Source organism: Jaculus jaculus, chromosome X (genome assembly GCF_020740685.1).
Source record: "Jaculus jaculus isolate mJacJac1 chromosome X, mJacJac1.mat.Y.cur, whole genome shotgun sequence".
In the NCBI taxonomy this organism is placed as follows: Eukaryota; Metazoa; Chordata; class Mammalia; order Rodentia; family Dipodidae; genus Jaculus; species Jaculus jaculus.
This window is the reverse complement of record NC_059125.1, coordinates 43,344,108-43,367,384: the sequence shown is the minus strand read 5'-3', so window position 1 is coordinate 43,367,384 and position 23,277 is coordinate 43,344,108. Positions and strand designations below refer to the sequence as shown.

The 23,277-nt window shown below is 39.6% G+C and overlaps 1 protein-coding gene across 12 annotated transcripts in view; it reads left to right on the top strand.

Annotated features, from left to right (window-relative positions):
- Positions 1 to 22,625, top strand: part of Cask (calcium/calmodulin dependent serine protein kinase) — a 361,845-nt gene extending 339,220 nt beyond the window's left edge. For 7 of the 12 annotated variants that reach the window (XM_045140293.1, XM_045140291.1, XM_045140289.1 and 4 more), the window contains 5 exons: positions 5,695 to 5,775; positions 5,876 to 5,956; positions 9,783 to 9,985; positions 17,273 to 17,356; positions 21,251 to 22,625. In XM_045140293.1, coding sequence (XP_044996228.1) covers positions 5,695 to 5,775; positions 5,876 to 5,956; positions 9,783 to 9,985; positions 17,273 to 17,356; positions 21,251 to 21,427 — 626 coding nt within the window. In that variant the 3' untranslated portion in view covers positions 21,428 to 22,625. The remainder of the gene's footprint in view (positions 1 to 5,694; positions 5,776 to 5,875; positions 5,957 to 9,782; positions 9,986 to 17,272; positions 17,357 to 21,250) is intronic. The other 5 variants (XM_045140292.1, XM_045140290.1, XM_045140294.1 and 2 more) reach the window with 1 other exon arrangement.
- The last annotated feature ends 652 nt before the right edge of the window (positions 22,626 to 23,277 follow it).

Genomic DNA, 23,277 nt, shown 5'->3' with positions numbered 1-23,277 from the left:
GTTATTATACTCTACTAATTTAAAGGCATGTAGACATCAGTATTCAATTTGCCAATATTCTTTAATTCACTTCTGGCTCAATACTTTCATGGCTACTGACCTCTTCTGGACATCTGGATCTTCCTTGTTAAGCTTAAGGGATTGTTGTGCCTCTCTTATTTATCTCTACATATGAGCCCACCTTTGAAAGAAAATCTGAGCTCCTTAGAAAGAAAGAAGCTGCTTACATTTCTTTCTAGACTTTTAAGTTTATCTGTAATTCTCTAGTCAGAATATTACTGTTAAGGTTCCCTCACCACGAAGGAATCAGTGATGAGCTTTCATTTTAGTTTAGTTGTTTCATTTAGGAGAAGGGGCCAGCTTTTATCCTATCCTTTCTAAAAGTACACTTGCCTATTAAAGTCTAATGTCCTTTCTGTCACCATGTGTTGCAGGCAGCTTCTCATGGCTAGAACAAACATCCAACCAGACACAGCTTATGGGAGGAAGGGGTTTATTTCAGGCTTACAAATTCCAGGGGAACACCATCAGTGGCAGGAAAAAAAAAAAAAAAAAAAACTGGCTCACTTCCATAGGTCATCCATAGCAGAGAGAAATAGCAGCAAGCACAAACAGCCTGAGCTCAAAGTGCTCTCTCCACCTATACCTTAGAGCTGGACTTAAGACCTGCCCCAAAACACTCCTTAGGGCTAGACTCCAAGATCCTCCCCCAGTGCCATATCTCTTGTCCAGTAGGGTTCCACTCACCAGAGACTCAAGAATCAAGTTTGAGTCTATGAGGCCACACATTTAAACCACTATACCATCTCTTCAGAGGTCAACTTCATTAACTGACTTTTCCATCTTATTTATCCTGAAGTACAGAAGAACCATTTGCTTGTCGTTACTTTGGGAGAGAGCAAATAATTTGGAAGTCAGGTGTTTTATCAGCTGTCTGCTTTAGCTAGAGTAGAGTTTCATCATAATGTAATATATTGCCCATAAAAAGAACCACTCTAAAACAATGAAAATCAAGTACTATTAATAGCTTCGTCTATATAAAGCAGATGCTTTCAAAGCTTACAAATACCACAGTCTTTCATAACAAAAGCTAGCCAAATTAGCCCAGGGATCACAGCTCAAACTGTATTCCTGAAGGATTTTTCTGGATCTTTTAAAACTTTATATCGTAAAATTTAACATGTTCTTTATTCTTTCTGTAGTATACAGTAAAGCCATATGTTTTGTCTCCCATTCCAAGCCTTTGAGAATTCTTTTTGTAGTGATAGCAACATCTGTATCTTACCAAATTTGAATGTTGTTTATATGTGCGGTAAAAATAAATGATGGGGACTTTGTCAGTAGCTAAAAGTATGGAAACAGTAATACTAGACAGAATTATTACCATTTCTGTCCCTAGGAAATTTCCCATGTCTAGTTAAAGCAAAACTGTTGTCAAATAGTGTAGCCTACATTATCCTACATTATAAAGTGGCATCCTATTATTTCAACTTGATCCATAAATGAATTTTATTCACAATGTATAAAATAATTTTGATAATTTAATATAATATTTAGTGAATAAATCACTAAATTTAATAAATTTGTATTTGAAAATCAGGTTATAGATTTCCCTTGGGAGAATAGGGAATGTAGCATCACTAAGCCACTTTGTTAAGGACTAAGTTCTTGATATACCTTTTAGAGAGACATTAAATCTCCAGTACCCACCATTCCCACCCACCCCTGCTTTTGTGCATTGATCACTTCATTCAACCACATTAGCTTCCTGGCCACTGCAGACATTATGTTTAAACTCTGGCCCAATGCTACCAGCATATAATTACCTTTTAACTTGTAGCTTTCTTTTACAATATTTTATGATATATGTAGTTTTTCAGATTGAGACAAGGATTTAATATTAGCAGTTTTTATGTAATAAAATTAAGTACCTGAATACTTAAAAGAAGTGTCAGCTGGGCATGGTGGCACACGCCTTTAATCCCAGCACTTGGGAGGCAGAGGTAGGAGGATCACTGAGTTTGAGGCCACCCTGAGACTACATAGTGAGTTCCAGGTCAGCCTGACCTAGAGTGAAACCCTACCTCGAAAAATCAAAAAAAAAAAAGTGTCTGGAATGTTAAGGAGCTTATCAGGAAATCAGAGAAATATAAGCAAATTATGCCAGATGGTATTTCTGGATCTATAGGAATAGATTAGATTATTTTATGTGACTTTTTACAGCAAATTCATTTTATGCAGTTGTCCATGGGCTGGAGAGATGGATTGGCATTTAAGGCACTTGCCTGTGAAGCCTAAGGACCCATGTTCAACTCTCTAGATCCCACATAAGCCAGATGCATAAAGGTTAGGCAAGTTCAAGGTCACACATACATACTAGGTGGCACAAGCATCTAGAGTTCCCTTGCAGTGGCTGAGGCCCTGGCATGCCCATTCTCCCTCTCCCTCTCTCTTGCTCTCACTCTCTCAAAAAAATTGTACTGCTGCTAGAAGAACTGCAGTCTTAATTAAGGCCTTGAATTTCCTTAGCCTCAAGACTTCCAAAAGTCACTTTTAGATCATTTGACAATTTGAACTTTATAAAAAATAAAAATCCATCATTCATTTTATAAATATGAGTGTCCAGAGCTATGATATTTAGGTGTCCTGGAAATACCCTATTTATATACATACATTTCAACTTAGATGATTTTTATAACATTTTCAGCTACATTTAAATTATGCTTACCAAAACTTGTATTTTAAAAACTATCCTTTCTTCTTTGAGGACAAACAACTCTGGAAACAAAAAGTGACCCATAACCTCACTGCCCCACTGCATTTTTTTAATAATAAAATGACTGATGGCATAGCTCAGTGGCAGAGCACTTCACTAGCACATACAAGGCTCTGGGTTTGATCTCCAGTACCCTAAACTATAATAATAATAATAATAATAGACATTAATAGGCACATATGATTGGAAATTGCAAGTAGTACAAAAATACATGAAGTGAAAAGTAAGTTGCTCTTATACCTGTGTTCTCTAAAGAGGGCTTCTTCTGAATTCCCATGTAAAACTTCTACACATATACAAGCATATACAATTAACTGGCTTTTATATAAAGATATGATTGAATTTTTATTAAGATAAGTTTGTTTCTTAATGTGATTTATTTACCTTGTGTTTAGAATACTGCATGATAGTTTATTTTGTGCTTATTATACTTTTATTTTACTAATATATGAAAAGTCATATTTCAATGACCCCTGTACATTTTTCATGCTGTCTCACTCCCAATGGCCTCTGTGCATGTAAGTAACATGTTGAATGACTCCGTGTTTTTGATGGTTTCATTTTATTTATTAAATCCTTTTTTATAAACAAGCAACTTAAAACCTTTAAAAGTTCATTCTTTAAGTGCTCTTCTAATATTCATTGTATCTCTCATTTGACAAGATCCTTTTTTATTGTCTTGCAACCCTTTGACCACATGGCAATTTTATTTAGACCAGTGTAACCTCTTCATGCTACTCATTCATGGTTAAGATTCTGGTGTTTAACATATCTATTCATTTGTTTGTGCTGTGTTCAGTGTTGATATCTAACTCATTTGTATGTGTTTTTAAGAAAGTGGCAAGTGTTAAATGAGCAGTGTTCAGTTTACAGCTCTGTAGAGCAAGAAGGATAGGGATGTGTATACCTTTCAGAAAGTTTTGCCATCATCATCTTGCTGTTTCATGAGGTACTGAATTATTTCTGCAGATTAAAATATATCAGTCTGTTGATATACTTCACTAATAAGCATACTTTTCCTCAATGGAAATATCATTCATCAGATCATAGGTACAGAAAGCAATACCATAAATACCATTAACAGTCCTGCTTTTATTTTTGCAATTCTCATCATTCCTTCATGCATTAGCACAACTAGATAGCTGTACTACAAAAAAGCCCCATGTTCATTTTAACTTTGTGAGCATACCATGCTGAAAACATTTCTCCAGTTTGGGCTATTGCTAGAGAATGAGGTCTAAATATTTTTATTCAGCCTTTATAGAAACAAGTTATCAAAAGAAAGCAAATGCACAAACACCCATTAATATGCACTAACCCTTAATTTACCTTACTGTGATTCTTTTTCTATATTTTGAGAATGATGCTTTTTGCTCCTTTGTTTCTGATCAATGCATTCTATAGTATCTTATTTTTCATTATAAGGTTCTTTGCTGTTGGGGAGATCACAGATGCTAAGGACTGAGCTTATACAGTCAAATCATTTGGCCATATGGTTTTAGGGACCAGAAGCTCTGTAAATGATTCATCAAAGCATCCCAGATTCCCTTACTATACCTATTACTATATTTCACTGAATTATTTCAACACTCTCTTAAATTTTGGGCTAACTTAATATTCTCCCATCCAAGTACTAACCAGGCCTGACCCTGCTTAGCTTCTGAGATCAGATGAGATCAGGCGTGTTCAGGGTGGTATGGCCATAGAATAACTTAATATTCTCTATAGAGGAATACTCAGTGTGTACCTGATAATACTTGGACATAAACATGCAAAATATAATAATTACAGGAAACCCAAATGCATGATTTTAGCCTTGTTATGAGAATTTTCAAATGTGTAAGAGAATCAGATCCTAGTGAACTTCAACAGTAATGTTATTCTTTAAGAAAAACTTGGCATGTTGCTTGAAATTGTTCTCATACTAGTGTTGCTAAGAGGCAGGTTTCAGAAACTTTGTTTGTTTTGTTTTTCGAGGTAGGGTTTCACTCTAGCTCAGGCTGATCTGGAATTCACTGTGTAGTCTCAGGGTGGCCTCGAACTCATGGTGATCCTCCTATCTCTGCCTCCCGATTGCTGGGATTAAAGGTGTGTGCCACCACTCCTGGTTCAGAAACATATTTTAAAGTCCTTGTCCTCAGTCTGTACTGATTAAAAGCCTCCTTTTTGCAAATATTTCTGGGCTTAAACTCTCCACGAGTTCCATCCCACCTACCTGATTTATTATATACCTGTCCATGTAGTGGCTAACATGGTGTCAGGGCCAGGAATGCATGTTTCCCTGCTATAAGCCTAAGACTTTCCTTTGAAGATATATGAGATACAGTAAAAGTTGTGAAATGTCCATTTAAAAGCTTATAAAATCCTTATAGAACTGGACTTTTAAAATACTAGCATGCCACCTTCATGAACTATAAAATAGTGATAAAAGATCAATGAAGTCAAAGGCGATGCATGCCAGCCATGCATCTTTTACCCATCTCTAGAAATTATCTAGCTGTCCCCTACTAGGGTGGCTTTAGTTAGATTCATGCTCTGTTCATGTGGATCACTCTCCATAGACTTTTTCTTTTCAGTATTGCTGAACAGCATGTGTTTTTTTGAATGAATTCAAATGATTTTGTTGGATACTGCAAGAAAAAAATATGCAGTACCTTTTAGAATTGGACTTTCATGCATGTAGTCAATAGATTTTGGATATTCCTGGCTCTAAAGTGTATTTTCATGGGCTTGAAAATGGAACTTTCTCCCCTAATGGCCATATGACTCAAGTTATATGTACGCTACATATCATAAGTTGGATTCATGTTTTGTGACATGGTTTTACTGTAACTTCGTTTTTTACATAAAATTCTAATTCACGTACATGAAATACCCATTCCACAAACTTACCTGTCTTCTAAATCTTTGCATTGTAGTGTTTGATCAATTAGACCTTGTCACATATGAAGAAGTAGTTAAACTGCCAGCATTCAAAAGGAAAACACTAGTTTTATTAGGTAAGTTTACTAAAAGTGCCTCACTTAAATTCTTGTCTTTAAAACATCTTGTGAATGTTAACAATTTTTGATTTTTCCATTCTTTTCAAAAATGGCACAGGTGCACATGGTGTTGGGAGAAGACATATAAAAAACACCCTTATCACAAAGCACCCGGACCGGTTTGCATACCCTATTCCACGTAAGCAATGCATCAATCCCTTTAAATTCTATTTTTCTATTACTTTCTTAGCATGACATATTTTTCTCTGATTATACAACTGTTCACTATAAGAACTTTCTATGAAATCCAAAACAAGAATAAGGAAGAAAATTAGGAAATTCCAACCCCTAATTAGATATATTTTCCAATTTAAAAGTGCCATAGGGGCTAGAGAGATGACTTAGTGGTTAAGGCTTTTGCCTACAAAGGCAAAGAATGGTGGTCTGATTCTCTAGGACCCATGTAAGCCAGATGCACAAGGAGGCACACGTATCTGGAGTTCATTTGCAGTGGCTGGAAGCCCTGGCACGCCCATTCCCTCCCTCTCTCTCTGTCTCTTTCTATAAAATATATTTTTTAAAGTGCCATAAATATGTGCTGTATACCCGTCTAGGTTTCTCTAAATACTACATATACAAACTGAACATTTATTATGCTTTAGAGGATATTAGTCTCATCCACTTTATTTCTAACCTAATTTTCCAAAACATTACTTAAATTCTTCAGAAAAATGTTTTAATAGTCATATAATTTTTCTGATAAGCCATATTTTCCTTAGTATCTAAATAATCAACTGTATATCACTTTTAAACTCCAGTCAGTTATTTACTGTAAGAAATTTCAAATCTGTAACATTTTAAATTTCTCTTACCTTCGTTTCATATTCTTAACCTCTTACCTTCTTTCATTTCCTCAACTGTGAAACAGTGATCTCAGGGGTTGTACAAAGGACTCAGGAGCCTTTTTATAAAGCATTTAGCAGGTAGTGAATAAGTGGTAGCTACCTGACCACCATCGTTTTTTTATTATCATTATTATTATCACCATTGTCTTCAAGCTGCACATTTCTATCCTACAAGCTATTTGGAAGTTAGAACTTTGTCTCAGATAGACAATGCTAAAGAGAAACGGTGGTTAAGAGCAAGGCATAGTGGTGTGTACCTGTAATTACAACACTCAGGCTGAGGAAGGAGGATCCCTATGGTTTCAGACTATCCTAAGTGAGTTAGTGGCCAACCAGAGTTCCATAGCAAGACTGTCTCAAAACAAGGAAAGGGGAAGGGAGGAATGAGAGAAATGATGGAGGGAGAGAGGGAAGAAGAAGAAAGAAAAGAGCAACTAGAGAACATGTCACAATTGGCTTCTTCCTGCAAGACCCTCAGAAGCTTTCCTGAAGTGAAGTCAGTGCCTTTTCCTGTTTTTTTGTTAAGTAGCATTATTATGTGAACACATCATGCTTTGGTACCATAATTTCTCTCCTTCCCGCCCCCATTCCACCGAGGGCCCTCCTCAGTGGAATTGCTGGTATTCACCATGGGGTTGTGGGTTATGAGTTGTGAGAGCAGCAGTCATTCGTTACAGGATGAATGCCTCTTGATATTCCCTCCTATGCTGTGTAATCTTAACACTCTCTCCACTCCCTCAGCCACAAAATTCACTGAGCTGTGGTAGTTATGTTTTAAGTCTACTTTACTGTTGAGTTCTCAGCATAAAACTTAACTTTGATGACATCAATCATGTCTAATCTCTGAAATATTAGACCACAGTTATAGCATATAGTACCTACTGGACAATACATTATCAACATGTTATGTAATATTTTTCAGCTTTTGGTATAAGTATCTGGAGAAAGGTTTCCTCCTTAATATGGCTTAGACCCATGTATGTAGGAAAGGATAACATAAATTCATTCTTGTTCATGGAAGGAAGGAAGCAATGCAGAAGGGAGGAAACTGAAAGACAAGGAGGAACAAAAGCAAGGATAGAAAGGGAGGGAAGAAAGAAAGAGACTGAAGAAGAGAAAATAAACCTCAATTGTCAGACTTTTCACCAATGTGACAAACACATAAAGGAACAACTTAAAAGAAGGAAAGTGTTCTGTTGGCCACTGTGTCAGAAGTATCACTCCGTGGGTGGCTTGTGCCATTGCTGTGGGCCTGTGCTGAGGTAGATCATCAGGGTGGCAAGAGTAGGTAGCAGAGCCAGGTGGCTTACCTCATAGCATCCAGGAACCAGAGAGACCTTATAGGGACCAGGACAAGATACAGCACCTAAGAACTTACACTCAGTGACCTAATACTTCCTTCAACTAGGCCATACCTCCAAACATTGTCATCATCCCTAATAATGCCATCAAGTTATGAATCCGTGGACTGGGGAGAAAGTTTAGTCAGTAAAGTACTTGTCCCACAAGCATGAAGACCTGAATATGATCCCCTGTGCCCACATATAAAAAATGCCAGGTGTGATATCGTGTACCTGTCATCTCAGAGCTGGAGAGGTGGAGACAAAAATCCCTGGATCTCACTGGACAGCCAGTCTAACATAATTTGTGAGTTGTATGTAGTCTGGTAAAAGACCCTGTCACAAAGGAAGTGGAAAGCATTCCTGAGGATGACACCTGAGGTTATCCTCTGGCCCCATGCTCTCTCACACACACACACAAACAAGAAATTATGAATCTATGAGTGGATGAAAACATTGATTAGGTCAGAACCCTCTTGATCAAGTCTCTCAGTGATTGCATCCACTAGTTAGGGACCAAGCCTTCAGTACATGAGCTTTTAGAGGGACATTTTATATCTAAACTATAACATCAATGTCCCTGGGCTTTTCTGGAAAAGTCATTTAAAAAGTATATTTTGCATATTGGAATACATGTTAGTAAACACTTAAGTCAAGGTTTGAAAACCCCTTTCTGAAGAGTACCAGGTAGTAAACATTTGTGGCTTTGAAGGCCACAGTCTCTAAGACAACTACTCATTTCTCCCATTGTAGCATGAAAACAGCCCTAGGAAAGTGCCAACAAATGTGTATGACTGTGTGCTAATAAGACTAAAGCAAAGCCAGGCATGGTGATTCACACTTGTAATCCCAGCACGTGGGATGCTGAGGGAAAAGGATTGATTCAAATCTGAGACCAGACTCGGCTACATAGCAACACCCTGTCTCAAAAACAAAAATAAACTTGAAGAGCTATATTTTACTAATGAGCCAGTTTGCCCCCTCCTCACATCTGAGTTTGGGTCATCAATAATAGTCATTGCTACACCTTACTAAATCATTGTGTTTTCAATATAGTGTGCCTTTTACTATAGTCTAACATTCTCCAGTACAGTAGCCATTGCCACATAATGGCTTTTCAACCTTACAATGTAGGTAGTGAGACTAAGAACTTGTTTCATAATTGTATCTCATAATTCACTTAAATTTAAATAACCACATATGTTTTATTCTTGTATTCTTCCTTCTATACAAGACCTAAGTATATAAAGTCATAGAATGAGTAAGTTGTGTTAATCTTATGTCATATCATATCTTCCTCTTGGAGTGGCCATGAAAGGATGAAATACATCTCAAAACACAACTATTTAAACTGCTATTGTCTGATATGCAGAGATAAATATGGATCCTAGAGTTTGGCTCTACAAAGTTTCTGGGGGTACGAACAGGAGATGTGAGGTACACATTAATGAATCTATAGCACTTTTTGAGATAGGTGTCATTTAGCCCAGGCTAGCTTTGAACTTGTAACCTCCTGCTTCCATCTCCCAAGTGCTGGAATTACACGTGTGTACCACTACACTAGCTTAGTATACAGCTTTTATGAAGCAATTAAGGGGCTGGAGATGCATGCAGCTCAATGGTAGAGTGTATGCACAATGCTGTTGGTTCAATCTCCAGAACTGCAAATAATAATAATTAATAATTAATGCATAATAAGCAATTGAATATGAATAAGTCCATTGGAAGCACAGCTCAGCAACCCAGCCTTTTAAAGTTCTCATAATGTGCAACTTTGCAGATACAACCAGACCTCCAAAGAAAGATGAAGAAAATGGAAAGAATTATTACTTTGTATCTCATGACCAAATGATGCAAGACATCTCAAATAATGAGTACTTGGAGTATGGCAGCCATGAGGATGCAATGTATGGGACAAAACTGGAGACCATTCGGAAGATCCACGAGCAGGGGCTGATTGCGATACTGGACGTGGAGCCTCAGGTAATGCCCAGCCACTCTGTACCTGCTCCTTCCTGTCTGCATGCCAACAAGCTCAGAATCTGTATCCAAAATGCCATCAAAAAATCATGGGTCACACACAAATTTCATAAGCCACAAGAAAATATCAATAATGAAGACTGTGTAAATCAGTCTAGAATGCAAACTGACCATTTGCTGGACTCATCACCCACAGCAGATGTTTAAGAAGCAAGCTTCTCCTTATGTGTCCTATCATACTCAGAAGTTCAGTGGAATACCTGATTGAGTATGGGCCTGCCAGAAATCCTCCACCTCTCTGACCTCAGGAAGAGGCTCTGGCACTTGTTATCATAACAGCCACCTTGGCTGTCTTGGTATAGCTCACATAGGATAATCAGAATTTCTGCCACCATCTGAGGTCTGGTATTGAACATAGCCCTAGCTTTTAAAAGCAAATGTGTGTGAGCCCCAATATCAGAAATAGCAGCGATGGAGAGCCAGCCTCTGCTATCTCCCCACCCGACGCTAACACCTGACCCTAAGCTAAAAGTAGGAGAGAGATGAAAAATTTGCATAGGACTCAAAGAGGTACCAGATGCAAAGATGATTAAATGATTTGTTAGCAAGTCTTATGAAAGAAGTAGGAATGTTGAAACTTGAGAAATAAAAAACTGAAATCTTGACACAGGGGCTTGCATCATAGTAATTCAGTGGTAGGGCATGGACCTAGCATGCACAGGCAAAAGAAAAAATGTTGAATGCTGACAGGCTATTTTTTTTTTCATGCCCTAGCACAAACCAAGCAAAAGTGGGGCTTAAATTACAGAGGAAAGGATTTGGGAACTATAGACATCAAGGGAAGTTACCTGAGAGACTTTGTGACTCCTAGATCTTCCAATTTATCACTTAGAATCAGTGTCCCACCTACTGAGACAGTAGAGCAACGCCCCTTGTTGAGCAGGCTCTGCTTCATCAGGAGGCTTATGTGCCTGCCCCAGGCAGAGAAATTCCCTGTTGAAGGGTCTTTACCTGGGAGTTGATTCCCTAGCCATTCCCAAATCTAGAACAGAGCCTGTACAGCCAGGATCTGTATCACCTGGGACCTGACGACTCCGTTTCTGGGCTCTAGATTCTAACTTGTGGCCAGTGGGTTCATGGTCGTTTTCATTTTATAGCACCTGGTGGAGTTCTTGAACTTGGAAACCACCATAGGATCTGGTTAAGGGCTAGGGAGGAGAGCAACAATAAGGTAAACACAATAGCTTACTTGACTTATCAACTAACGTGGACCTATATAGATCTAAATATGATGATGTATGACACAGATTGATCTTTGTTTAACTACTAATCCCTCCTTACTAGGGATTGGAAAAATCTTCTGGCCAGGGGTGGCTAGAGGCAAAGTCTCAATCCTGGTCCTGGTCTTCGACATCCTCTCCTTGGGTTCCACACTGGTCTTCACCTGAACGTCGTTTTCTGCTGGTAGTAATGTCTCTAGCAGTATGCTGGCTGCAGGGCTCCTCAGATCCCTCTGCATTACCTCAGGCCACTTCCAAGGGCTTTCTGCCTTCCCTGCTGCTGCCGCCGCTGCCACCGCCACCGCCGTCACCGCTGCTGCCGCTGCTGCTCCAATCATAGCACCCAGCTCTCCTTGTCCCCTCGCCCTTGCACAGCCATGCACTGCTCTGCACTGCTGAGCGGGAGACCCATCTCTCAGCCTTATCAGGACATCTACAGCAGATCCTTTCCCCATCGCACTTGGCCTCCAGCACCTCCTCTCCCCAGCCGGGCACACTGGCCCCTGCTACCCTGACTGCTGGATGAGCTCACCTGCACTCTTCTCCTGCTTTCTGTGGCCCTACTTCTCATAGCTGTTATCTCTCAGATCCACTAGGCCCCGAGGGCAGGTCCTAAGCATCCTGGTCTCTGCCTGAGCCTCAGTGGGCCAGTGGCCCTGGGGACAGGGATAGCCCAAGGCCTGCTCCTCTGGTTGGACTGGTTGACCACTCTGGTCCCAGGTTCTTCTGCTCAGTCTAAACTCCTGGATGGCTGCTGCATATGGCAGTACAGCTGGAATTGCTATGGAGTTCTCACCAACAGGGCTCTCCTTGGCCTCCCTGCCCTCAGCTCCCTCTTTTGGGGTTGGGAACTGCCCTGGTCCTGCTTTCAGGATACCTGTGGCCATGAATGACTTACTTCTAGGCAGAGCCCTGCTCTTAGAATATTTTTCTCAGTGCCCCTTTCCTGCGCAAGCTGGTTAGATTGGTTAGAGACCTCTGCTGTATTTCACCAACAGTTCAATGCCAAATATTGTGCCAGGAGCTAAATATAAACTAAAGAAGACAAGCTGGTGAGGATGAAATTCCTTCCTACATGTACATCAGAAAGTGCCCATAGCAGAGAAGGTGCCTTGTGGCATTGTTTTTTTAATCCTCTCATAGCTACTCCTGCGACAGTTGAGCCCATTTCCTTCATATGTAGCCCATTGAGTGACCACCCAACACTCATATTTAAATCATTTAGTGCATGTCAAATGCTTCATCCGATCAGGATATTTCAGACAATTAAGACCAAATTAAGCACTAATGCTAGATAAGATGGTGTAGCCCAACTTTAAACCAAGAGGGCCGGTGTACCAACATAAACTAGAAAAAAAGTACCCTGTCTTTAAAAAAATAAATTGCATTCTTATATGTTTTATATTTACCAAGCATTTTTACTCCTCACCTAATCCTTGGAACCCTATGAAACAATATCAGCACCCACTCCCGTTGATGAAGAAAACAAAGCTTAATATAATTGTGATCAACTAAGATTTTATAGCCAAGTGAAAGTAAGGGTTAAACTTGAACTATGTTGGGGTTTTATTTTTTTTAATGTAGTAAATCCCAACCTCCTTTCACTGTGGCATCCTAGAGGTAACACTGGGCATAGTTAAGATGTCCCACCTGTACATACTAGTACAATTTAAACCCTGAATTTTTTAAACATTTGGAAAAATTGATAGGGTAGTAAAACCTAAGAAAAACTAGAGCTTATTTCTCTCATGGAAATAAAGCTGCAGATCAAGAAGTAATGTCCATAAAGCTGAAACTGTAATAGCTCTAGTAGGTAATGAGAAGTCTTTGTAATGGTTGTAGATTTTAACATTATTCTGATTTATCATTTCTAAACAGTAGAAAGTTAACAGTAGACATGATTGTGCACACCTAAAATCCCATTACTCAGGAGGAAATCAGACAAGGAAATCAAAGATTTGAGACCAGCCTGAACTATATAATGAACCAAGTTACAAGCCAGCCTAGATGATAAAGTCAGACCCTGTCTCAAAATGTTAACAATAGCAGGTTATTTTTTTTTTAATTTTACTCTTGCCCAAAGAGGGAAAGATTATCTTCTAGAAGTACCTATTTGCCTTATTAGGAATCTAGACTTCAAAACAAGAGCCAGGGGCTAGGAGTATAGCTGCCTGTGTAGCATGCAAGAGAGCCAGGGTTCCATCAGTACCAAAGCTAAAGCATAAAGCAGGAGTCAGAGGCCATCTTGTTAAACTGTTTACCTCAGTGGGATCACTATGCTCTTCTTTGAGTCCTTGGATGTATATGTAAGAATGACTCAGCTTCTTGTCCTGTGTACACTGTCACTTTACCAACTAGATTAGTCTTCTGGATATCTGCATCTCTAGATCCTCCAGTCAGAGGAATTCTTAAGTACTTGGAGATGGTAACCTGAGATTAATTCCTGGCTATATATAGATGAGCTTTAAAAATCAGCTTATTTAGGAAAACTAAATAATTACCTGTTCAGTTAATAATACTTTTTGAATCTAGTGTTAATCTACTGACTATTTCAGACTTGTGCATTTTCAGTAATCTTTTTGGAGTATGCATGCATCCATAGTTATTCTCATTCTCTTGCTCTCTCTCTCCCCCCCTCCTCACTCCCTCTCCCTCTCTCCCCCATCCTATTCTGCTTGGTGTACAGAAAGAGATTTGCCTATGGGTATTAACAAATTTGTCTCACCTTAAGTCAGAGAGGGAGAAGGCTTAAAGTCTATCTTTAATTCAGCTATTAACCACCTGAAAGAAAGGGAGTTCTTGTGAGCAGTTCTATTTCCTGGCCCTGAAGTGACTCTGAACCTAAGCCAAACTGAGCCTATACACAAAATGGTACCTACTTGAGAGACCCATAAGTAGAGCAGAGTATGAGGACAGAAATCATTGGGAATGAGTGAAGAAATATATGGTACCTCTGCTGAAACTGAGACCTACTATCAAGAAAACCTATTAGGATTAGAGGCCATATAAAGGACATGGAAGGAAATATGTTGATCACAGGAACTACTGTAGTTATTGTGATAAATGTTGAATTTGGCTGTGAACTTCCTGGCAACTAGGGCCCAAAAGAGGAGAGAGGGGGCAAGGACTAGAATTGATTCTCATACACAAGAAGATGTGGCAATGTAATGACCATGGCCTTCATTGACAGTTTCATGCAATTAAATGTGTAGTGACCCTCCAGTGTTTATGGATATATACTTAGGGCACATGAACAGTGAACACACGAGCAGTCTACAGTTTGCTAAACTTGTGTTTTCCAAGGAGTGTGTTTGCATATTTAGTAACATGACATCAGCTTAGAACTGAAAGCACTCAAAGGACTAAGTTTTCCCAGTTGGAGTTTCATTGTCTGGCAGCTGTGGGTTCTGTTAAGCTTGTAGGCCATGTGTACTTTCATCTGACACTCAGAAAAATGGTACAGGGAGTTGGATGCACCCCATGCAGAGTGAGTGAGTACACACCTGCTTACACATGCAGGCACACATCAGGGTGGTAGGAATGATTAGAAAGCCTTATGTCCCACCCAACACTGCATTCCCATGATGTCTGAGCACAGAAGGAAGGTCCAAGAATCATGGTAAAAATTGGGCATTTCTAAGTGAATATCCTGGTTTGACTCAGTTGAGTTGTATATGGATTTTTATGATATCTAATCTTTGCTAAAGTCTTCAATCACAAAGATTGTGAAGAAATGAGCAGTTACCACTTTCAAACATGAGCATGTGCAAGCTTGGAGAGCATTCTTAACAGGAGACACTGAACCTGTGATAAGACCAATAAAAAACTTTGGGTAGATAAGACAGTGGGCCAGATCCCCCTAACCCACAAGAAAATACTGTGTGACCAAAATCCAGAAATAGAAACCTAATGTGTGGCTTATATTCAAAAAGTAAGTGAGAACCTTTAATTTCAAATCTGTTGCTTTCATGCCTGTGTACTCAAAGATACCAAGGGAGCAGCAGGCTCTCTAGTTGGACCTGCTTCAGAAGACCAGATAAATGCTGTGCATATTAAATTTACTGTTTTCCTCTTTCCTTGATTAGGAAGACCCAGCAATTCTTTGGTCTCTGGCCTCCCCTCACCCCCATAGGCCTGGGATTCTAGATGTGCATGGCCATGCTAGCTGTTTACATGGGTGCTTGGAAATTGAACTTAATCAGTCTCAGGGCTTCATACTTGCATATCAAGCACTCTTAACTGCTGAGCCATCTCCCCAGTCCCCCTTTGAGTATGAGATACATCTGAACAAGATGCAGTCCTTGTCCTCCAAATCCTTCAACGTAATAGATACTGCCAGAGCACACACCAGGGACTCAAGACTCAAAAAAAAAAAAAAAAAAAGCAGAGAAATTGCCAGGAGTCTTGGTGCATATTTGTATTATCAACACTTGGGAGGTAGGAGGATCAGGAGTTCAAAGTTATCCATGGCTACATAATGAGTTCAAGGCCAACCTAAGTTAGATGAGACCTTGTCTCAAAAGAATAAATATATAAACTTCCCAGAGAAACCAAGATCAAGACTGATTTATGAAGGATGATTAAGATAGCAGAAAGGATTGTGGCAAAGGAGAAAGAAGGATGGATGGAAGATCCAGATAAAAGAACTAGCAAAGCAAAACACCTCTGTATAGCTGAATGGTTCAATAAGGCCAGTTCCCAGAGGGGATGAGGCTGAGGGAGACTCAAAAAATTAAACTAGGCCTAGTTTGTGAAGGAGGGGCCAGACCTTAATGCTAATGAGCATGCATTTTATCTTGAAGTGAGAGGGGACTGTAAAAGGGTTCTGAGTAGGAGAAGGATGGAATTTGCATTTGAGAAAGATCATTCCAGTAGGGAGTTGGTGTATGAATTGCAAGCAACAAAGAAAGATAAATAGATGCAGTCATAGGAATAGGGAAAAGCAAATGTAAAAGCAATTTAGAAAAACAAAATATTTTACAAAATAGACATGTTAAATTCTTGTGTAAAAAACTCTGTATAGTGACTCACACCTGTAATCCCAGCCTGAGACAGGATGATCACGAGTTTGAGAGCAGCCTGTAAAATTAGAAAGAAAAATAAACCAAGTAAAGAGTAGCAAAATATTTACCCTTGGTGCCTACAAATTATTTACATGTCAGTCACATGTGGACTGGGTACCTGAATGTGGTAGGTTTTATCCTGGGATGCGTGCTTATAATCTCCAATAGTGCCATGTCATCTCAGGGGAGGAGCTCCTTCACAACAAGCTCCTGGAGCATTGCATCGCAACCTTGCCATATATCTATGCAAAGTAGTCACTGGAACAGATACAGATTTGTCATGCCTTGGAAGGTACTGAACAGGGCCTCAGAGGTCCTTCTCCCTTGTGTGCCATGTTCTCTCATACGCCAAGACATTATCGTCAGCCACATAGTATCTTTTGGGGCAGGACTAAGATTAAAAAGCACTAGTCTTTATGACACCTGTCTTGGGCAAGTGCCCACTTCCCTGTTAACCCCACATGGGTCCTTTTATCAGAAGGCGTGTGTAAATATGAGAACATCCTGTACTGACAGTAGACAGGATTTGCTCTCCTTGGTTAAAATTTTGCAGTTTTAAATGTGACAAAGTGGGCAGTGGAAACTAGCTTATAGGTCCAAGTCTAACCCAAACTGTATTTCCCATCATTTAAAATTTAGGCATGAACTAATAACTAGGTTTAAATGACCATTAACCAGCATAGTGTTAAATTTCTTATAAAGAAACATCCAATTGATTCATGAGATTCTTAACAAAAATGTCCAGCTTGTCAAATTTTATTTTCTGAGAACTATTGTGCATCCTTTAGAAGAAAAATATATGTTACTTATAAAACTGATACACTTTATAATACCTTGCCAAAAGTTTGAACCAAGGCCTTAATGTTTTCAATTGTATAGTACTTTATTAACTCATTTGCAATTTCTCTGAGTTATTTCTTCTTCTAAGTCTTGGTTTTTCCACACAGGCACTGAAAGTCCTGAGAACTGCTGAGTTCGCTCCTTTTGTTGTCTTCATTGCTGCACCAACTATCACTCCAGGTTTAAGTGAGGTGAGAATAAACTCATATTTTTTCAAGAAACCACATCTTATGGTAAGGATCCACATGTGTGGTGGACTCAAAAACAAAGCCCTGCTTTGTCTTTATGCTAGGCAGTCTGATTTCCAGACTGTGAGGTCTACTATTTGGTATTTGGAATTCAACAACATTAGTATGGTTCTTCTGAAATCAAAACCACTTAGATTTCAGCCTTCATCCCCACAGTCAGAAAGAAGCATATCAGTCCATATTTGTAGCAGAAGGCCTGCTTTGGTGAAACAGGATGGACATTAGACAAGATATTTTCAGTCAAACAGCTTTAAGCCTTATTAATACATCTCTTGGAAAGTACAAGTGGAAGTCCCCTTAGTTCCCAAGATATTCCAGGCAGCCTCTAAGGCAAAGAGGAACCAAGAACTGCTTGGCATGTAGAGAGATATAAGGAATATATGAGGAATCCTTGACTTTGGCCAGACTGCTTAGATTCTCCTTGCTCTACAGGCTGCTCTACCAAACCTACAAATGAGCTCTATTGGGCTAGGGACTTGGTTTCATACATGGCCTAGGCTCCATCCCCAGCATGGCAAAAGGAGGAAGCTCTCTGTGTACTCAAGTGAGAACATCTGCAGAGAACTGGCACCAATGAGAGTTGCCTGCACCAGACCTTACCACTCAGAGCCCACTTGGAGAGACTCTCACTGGGCAGCTCAGTAGTGCATATCTGGCCAATGTAAGAACACTGACTGTCTCCTTAGCTAGAAGGAGAAACCTTGTACAATGTTACCCTGAAGACCATTACTTTTGTAGGATGTAGAAACTATTACCAGGACTCATAGCTATGTTCAGTGGACACTGACTGAACTACACTTAGAGTAGAGTTCATTCAAGGCTTTGAATTTATCACTGTGTGTACCTTTAAGGACAGTTAAATATTTAAATTGACCTTTATTACTCATTACTCATTTCCAGCCTTTATTTGTTGTCATTCCATTTGTAAAACATGTGCTCCTTTGTAAAATTCTACTTTTCCCGTCTTATTTAATCCACAAGCATGTTTGATACTCCACACTATAGTTAGTGTTGATCCTTTGGTTACCACGTATTTTTCTTGAATTATCATCTTTGCTTGTTTTTGTTTCTGTTTTGCCTGTTGTCCTGCCCTTTTACTAATTTTCCATAGCTGCCAAAATGGTGCAGGAAATTGCCTGTAAGTACCAGCTAGGAGATGATGAACTACAGCCTGTGTCTTTTAATAGATGTAGAATGTAGACATTTTGTTCCCACAAGTCCTTGCTTTCGCTGTTAGAATAAAGGCATTTTGTTTTCACTGAGTTAAATCCTACTCATGTGGCAACATACAAGCTGTTATAAAAGAAGAAACAGACAAATAGAGCTTCATCTTAAAAGATCTATAGAAAGGCGCTTTATTCATTTTTTATAAAGAGAACTACATCAAAAATTTGATACTTCTAACCATAAATAATATTGAATGTTTTCATCAGCCCAGCCTTCTAAGCAAATCATAAACTGTTAGCAGTTTTTGAAATCCAAGACTGTATATCAAATAAAACCTCTTAGCCTGGAAAGTGCTTCATAGGAACTGTGCCTTCTGGGACTGATAGGAAGAACTCTCAGCTTTGGATGAACACACGTTTGCCAAAAGGGGATTTTACACTGTCTATTATGAAATTGAGCCACAGTGAAAATACTATGCTTTTAAGTACAAGCAAAACATGTGTACTTAGGAAATTGGAAGGAGATTAGCACCTGAGACCTTCTGGACACTGATACATGCCATGTCCTGCTTTGAATTTCCTATGGTTGATGACAAAACTAGTAGGCACAGTTGGGGGGTGGGGAAGACTGAGTTCCTGGATGCTTGCGTGTCTGTCCCTATGCAGGTCTAGATATAATCATGTCCCTTACAATGGCCTTGCCAGAAAGCTGTGCCCCTAGGCCTCCTTAGGGAGAGTCTCTTACAAATAGCAGGAGATTCAGAGAAGAGGAGGGGGAGCCTTAAGCCAGTGCCAGGCACCTAGCACTCTAGGTCCCTAAAAGTACCACATCTTTGATTTAGGTTTATTCCCTCATTTCCTGGTATAACTGCCCAACCTCTTAACTATAGATGTAATACTTTTAAAATCCCATAGTAACCACCATCAATCAACCAAGTGCTTTTATGCCTAGCTTTGGGGACTAACAACTTCAGAACAAACAAGGCAAGTTTATACCCTAGCTGGGGAGAAAGGTATTAATCAAATGGATGGATGGATGGATGGATGGATGGATGGATGGATGGATGGATGGATGGATGGGTAGAAATGATAGACACACACATATACACAGAGAGAAAGGCTATTTGAGGCCAGCCTGGGCTACAAGCATGTACATGTATACATATATGTATGTATTTAGAACTCAGACCAATAGTTCACCTAACTAGTATTTGACAAGTATGGGGTAGGAGGGAACAAACAGTTAACTTGATTCAAAAAGTTCCCTAGTTTCAGGCTGGGGAGATAGTGCAGTGGTTAAAGGTGCTTGCTTGCAAAACTTTCCAGCCCAGGTTCAATTCTCCAGCACCCACTTAAAGCTAGATGCATGCATCTGTAATCCAAAATTGCCTATGACAATGGGAGGCCAAGCCAGGAGAATCCTGAAACTTGCAGGCCTGCTGGGCCAACTAGTCTGATGTTTGGTTGCAATCTAGCAGTTCACTTGCAGCAGGAAGATACCCTGTCAAGAAGATAGAGTACAGCCACCTAGAAGTTGTCCTCTGACCTCCACAGGCACACCATGGCATGTGCACCTATACACACAAAAATAAATATCTTTAAAACTTCCCTAGTTGAAAATTTAAATTTGGCTCTTAAGAGTTCAATATGACAAATTTGACCTGTGAAGACATAAGCAGACTTCTTTGCGGTGGCCCTTAAGAAATCCAAGCCAGGTGTGGAGAGGCTGAGGCAGAAGGATCCTGAATTCCAAAGCAGCCTGGACTACATAGTGAGATCCTGTCTTGAAAAAGAAAAGCAATATTTGCAGGACAAATTTGGGATCCCAAATTCCCTCTCGAGCCTGTTACTGGCTCAGCCTGAGGAGTTGTGACAGTCCTAGGCCAGCTGTGTTTAGGAACCCTCCTCTGCTGCCCCCAGCCTATGTGGAGCTCAGCAGCTTCTCTTCCTTCACACTTGCTTCAGAAGAGATACAGGCATATAGAACCAATGACACTTTCTGACCACTTCCACTGCACATCAACTGGGGGGATTTCCCAGATGCCAGTTTTTTTCATATTTGGAAAATGGCCTTATTCCCGCCATTATTTATAGCATCCCAAAATCTTTTGCCTCTGGTATCTACTGTTGTCCAATGAAGGCCATTATATGTCATTGAATGCCTGGACTATGTGAAGCCATTTAGCAGAAATGGCAAAAAATACAACCTAATGAGTTGCCCTTTGGGCAGGGCCCTATTAATGCAAACACAATTGGACCTCAAGGCCTGAGATAGCTTAGAGGAATGAAGGAAGAACCTATAGCCACTGGAAACCCATACCTTGCATGGCCTTATCCCAAGTAATTCTGTGGACAGGCCCAGCTAGGCTTGGATAGGGGGCCATGTGTTTGCTGGAGTGTCTGTTTTGTGTGTTTGTACTGGAGGCCCCTGTTGCATGCTGAGCAATCAGCTTAGAGCAAGAGGTCTGCACCCCACAGGACAGGGACCATTGTCTCTGTTACAGAAACACCTTGGCCTAGTGCCTCACATGCAGCACGTCAAAGTTTGCCCTTGACCATTTCTGACACTGGGACAAGCCAAAATGTGGAAAGAGAAAGACTGCAACTGACTTCTCTCTTCTGTTTGCTTTTCCCTTCTCTACCCACCCCACATCCACACTGTCCCATGCAGGATGAATCCCTCCAACGCCTGCAGAAGGAGTCCGATGTGTTACAGAGAACATATGCACACTACTTCGATCTCACAATTATCAACAATGAAATTGATGAGACAATCAGACACCTGGAGGAAGCTGTTGAGCTCGTGTGCACAGCCCCACAGTGGGTCCCAGTCTCCTGGGTCTATTAGGGCTCTCCCAAGATATCTGAGCATAACTGGGAGCCGCCTCCTACGTGGAAAAGCCTCTTTGTTATCGGCCTTGTGTCAGCAGGTCGTGGTCCCTAGAGACTACCTAGTTGTAGTGTGACCTACATTTATAATTATTGTCATGTCCGAATAGATAGGAGGAGAAAAACAATTACACACTAATTTAAAGAGACAGTATCTTTTTTAATCAGTTCTCCTAAACTTTAATAAAATGTATCTTTAAATGTATGTATTATTCAATCCTTTGGAATGTTATATTTTTGGAAATCATAGCTTTTTATTTCCAAGGCCCCTAAAAACTGCACAAAATAGATGCTGCTTTCTATAATCTATTTTAATAATAATAAACAATGATTCTGTTACCTTGACTGGGGGTGAAACACTACATTCTTTTTAGAGTCTGATTTTATGGATTGGAATATCTTTCTTTCCTTTATTTATTTGAAATAATTAGTCTAGTGATTACAAAACAGTCATAAATTTTTAAAGGCCTTTTTTCTCTCTTTTTTTTAGAATAGTATTTTTTTTAAGTCCTTTATGTAACATCCAGATAATGTGATACTGTCTCTTTGAAGCACCCTGTAAACCTTTTAGAGATTTGAAGTTGGGTCTTGACTCTTAATGCATGTGGACAGTCGCGAGCGTTTATGCTGTCGGTGTGTCTGTGTTGGACAAAAAAAAAAAAAATCTGTAATCTACAGCAAAATACATTCCGTTCACGGGGCACACCCAGGGGAATAAGAATAAATTGCTATTATGACTAAGTTGTAAACCTATGCACATCCCTTGCATTTTGGGCAAATTTATAAAAAAAAGAAACTGATTTTTATTAATAATAATCATGTAGTGAAATGTGTTTGTAATTTTGTCTCAATTTAATTTGTTGTAAGGTGGGAGGGGGTATTGCTGGTTTCACCATTTCAGATCTGTGTTGTCTAAGAGTATTAACGTTTTAATTAAGCAAAGAAATGCGGATTTTTAATCTGTATGTAATTGTTTTAAAGCACCCATTTAAAAAGAAAATACTGTGCAATGAACAAATATGGTTTAGGCATTTGCTATAAACTGAATTAGTCCAAAAGCATAATCTATAACAGCCCTGTAAATTCCTTTAAAATGATAACTAACAGGACAGTCTGACCAATTTTTTAAAATATACTTTCTTTTATGTGTTCAATAATTAAATGCCTTTGGGTCCTTCATTTCATTACAGATTTGTTCAGATTTCCAAACCAATAGATAATCTTTTCAATTTTGTAATTCATTAGATGCCCATTGACCCATCAAAGGCCCAGGAGTGAATATCAGTTAGCAGGTCAACAAAGCAGCCTGCCAGGACATAGTTGGACCACATCTCACTCACAGGACCACCTGTGGTCTCCTTCCTCTTGCTGTATCCCTTGGCACAGGGGAATCACCTGTCCTTGTTGCTTCGGGAACATTCACCATCTCATCCCTCTGTCATGCAGTTACAGAATCATCACAGGAGGTTCAGGATGGGGTTCCTAGGCTCTTTGCCATAGGTCAATAGTGGTTTTTCCTTAGCATGTGAGAGTATGAAGCCCTTAAATGACCCTGTGATCCTTGGAAACACACCATTGCTTTTGTTTCATGCAGGTTAGATGGCCTCCATCACTTTGTGCCTTGGCAGGATGTGCAGTGTATGTTCTGAATTGAACAGCTCCTCTTAAGGGACTGAGCCAAGAAGGCATTTTTTATACCCTTCCATTCTCAACACCCCCACCATCCCAAACTATTATCACATGATACCAGTTGGTTTTTGTTTTCATACACTTCTTTGTCAATCACCAGATGAGTTTGCAACATATTAA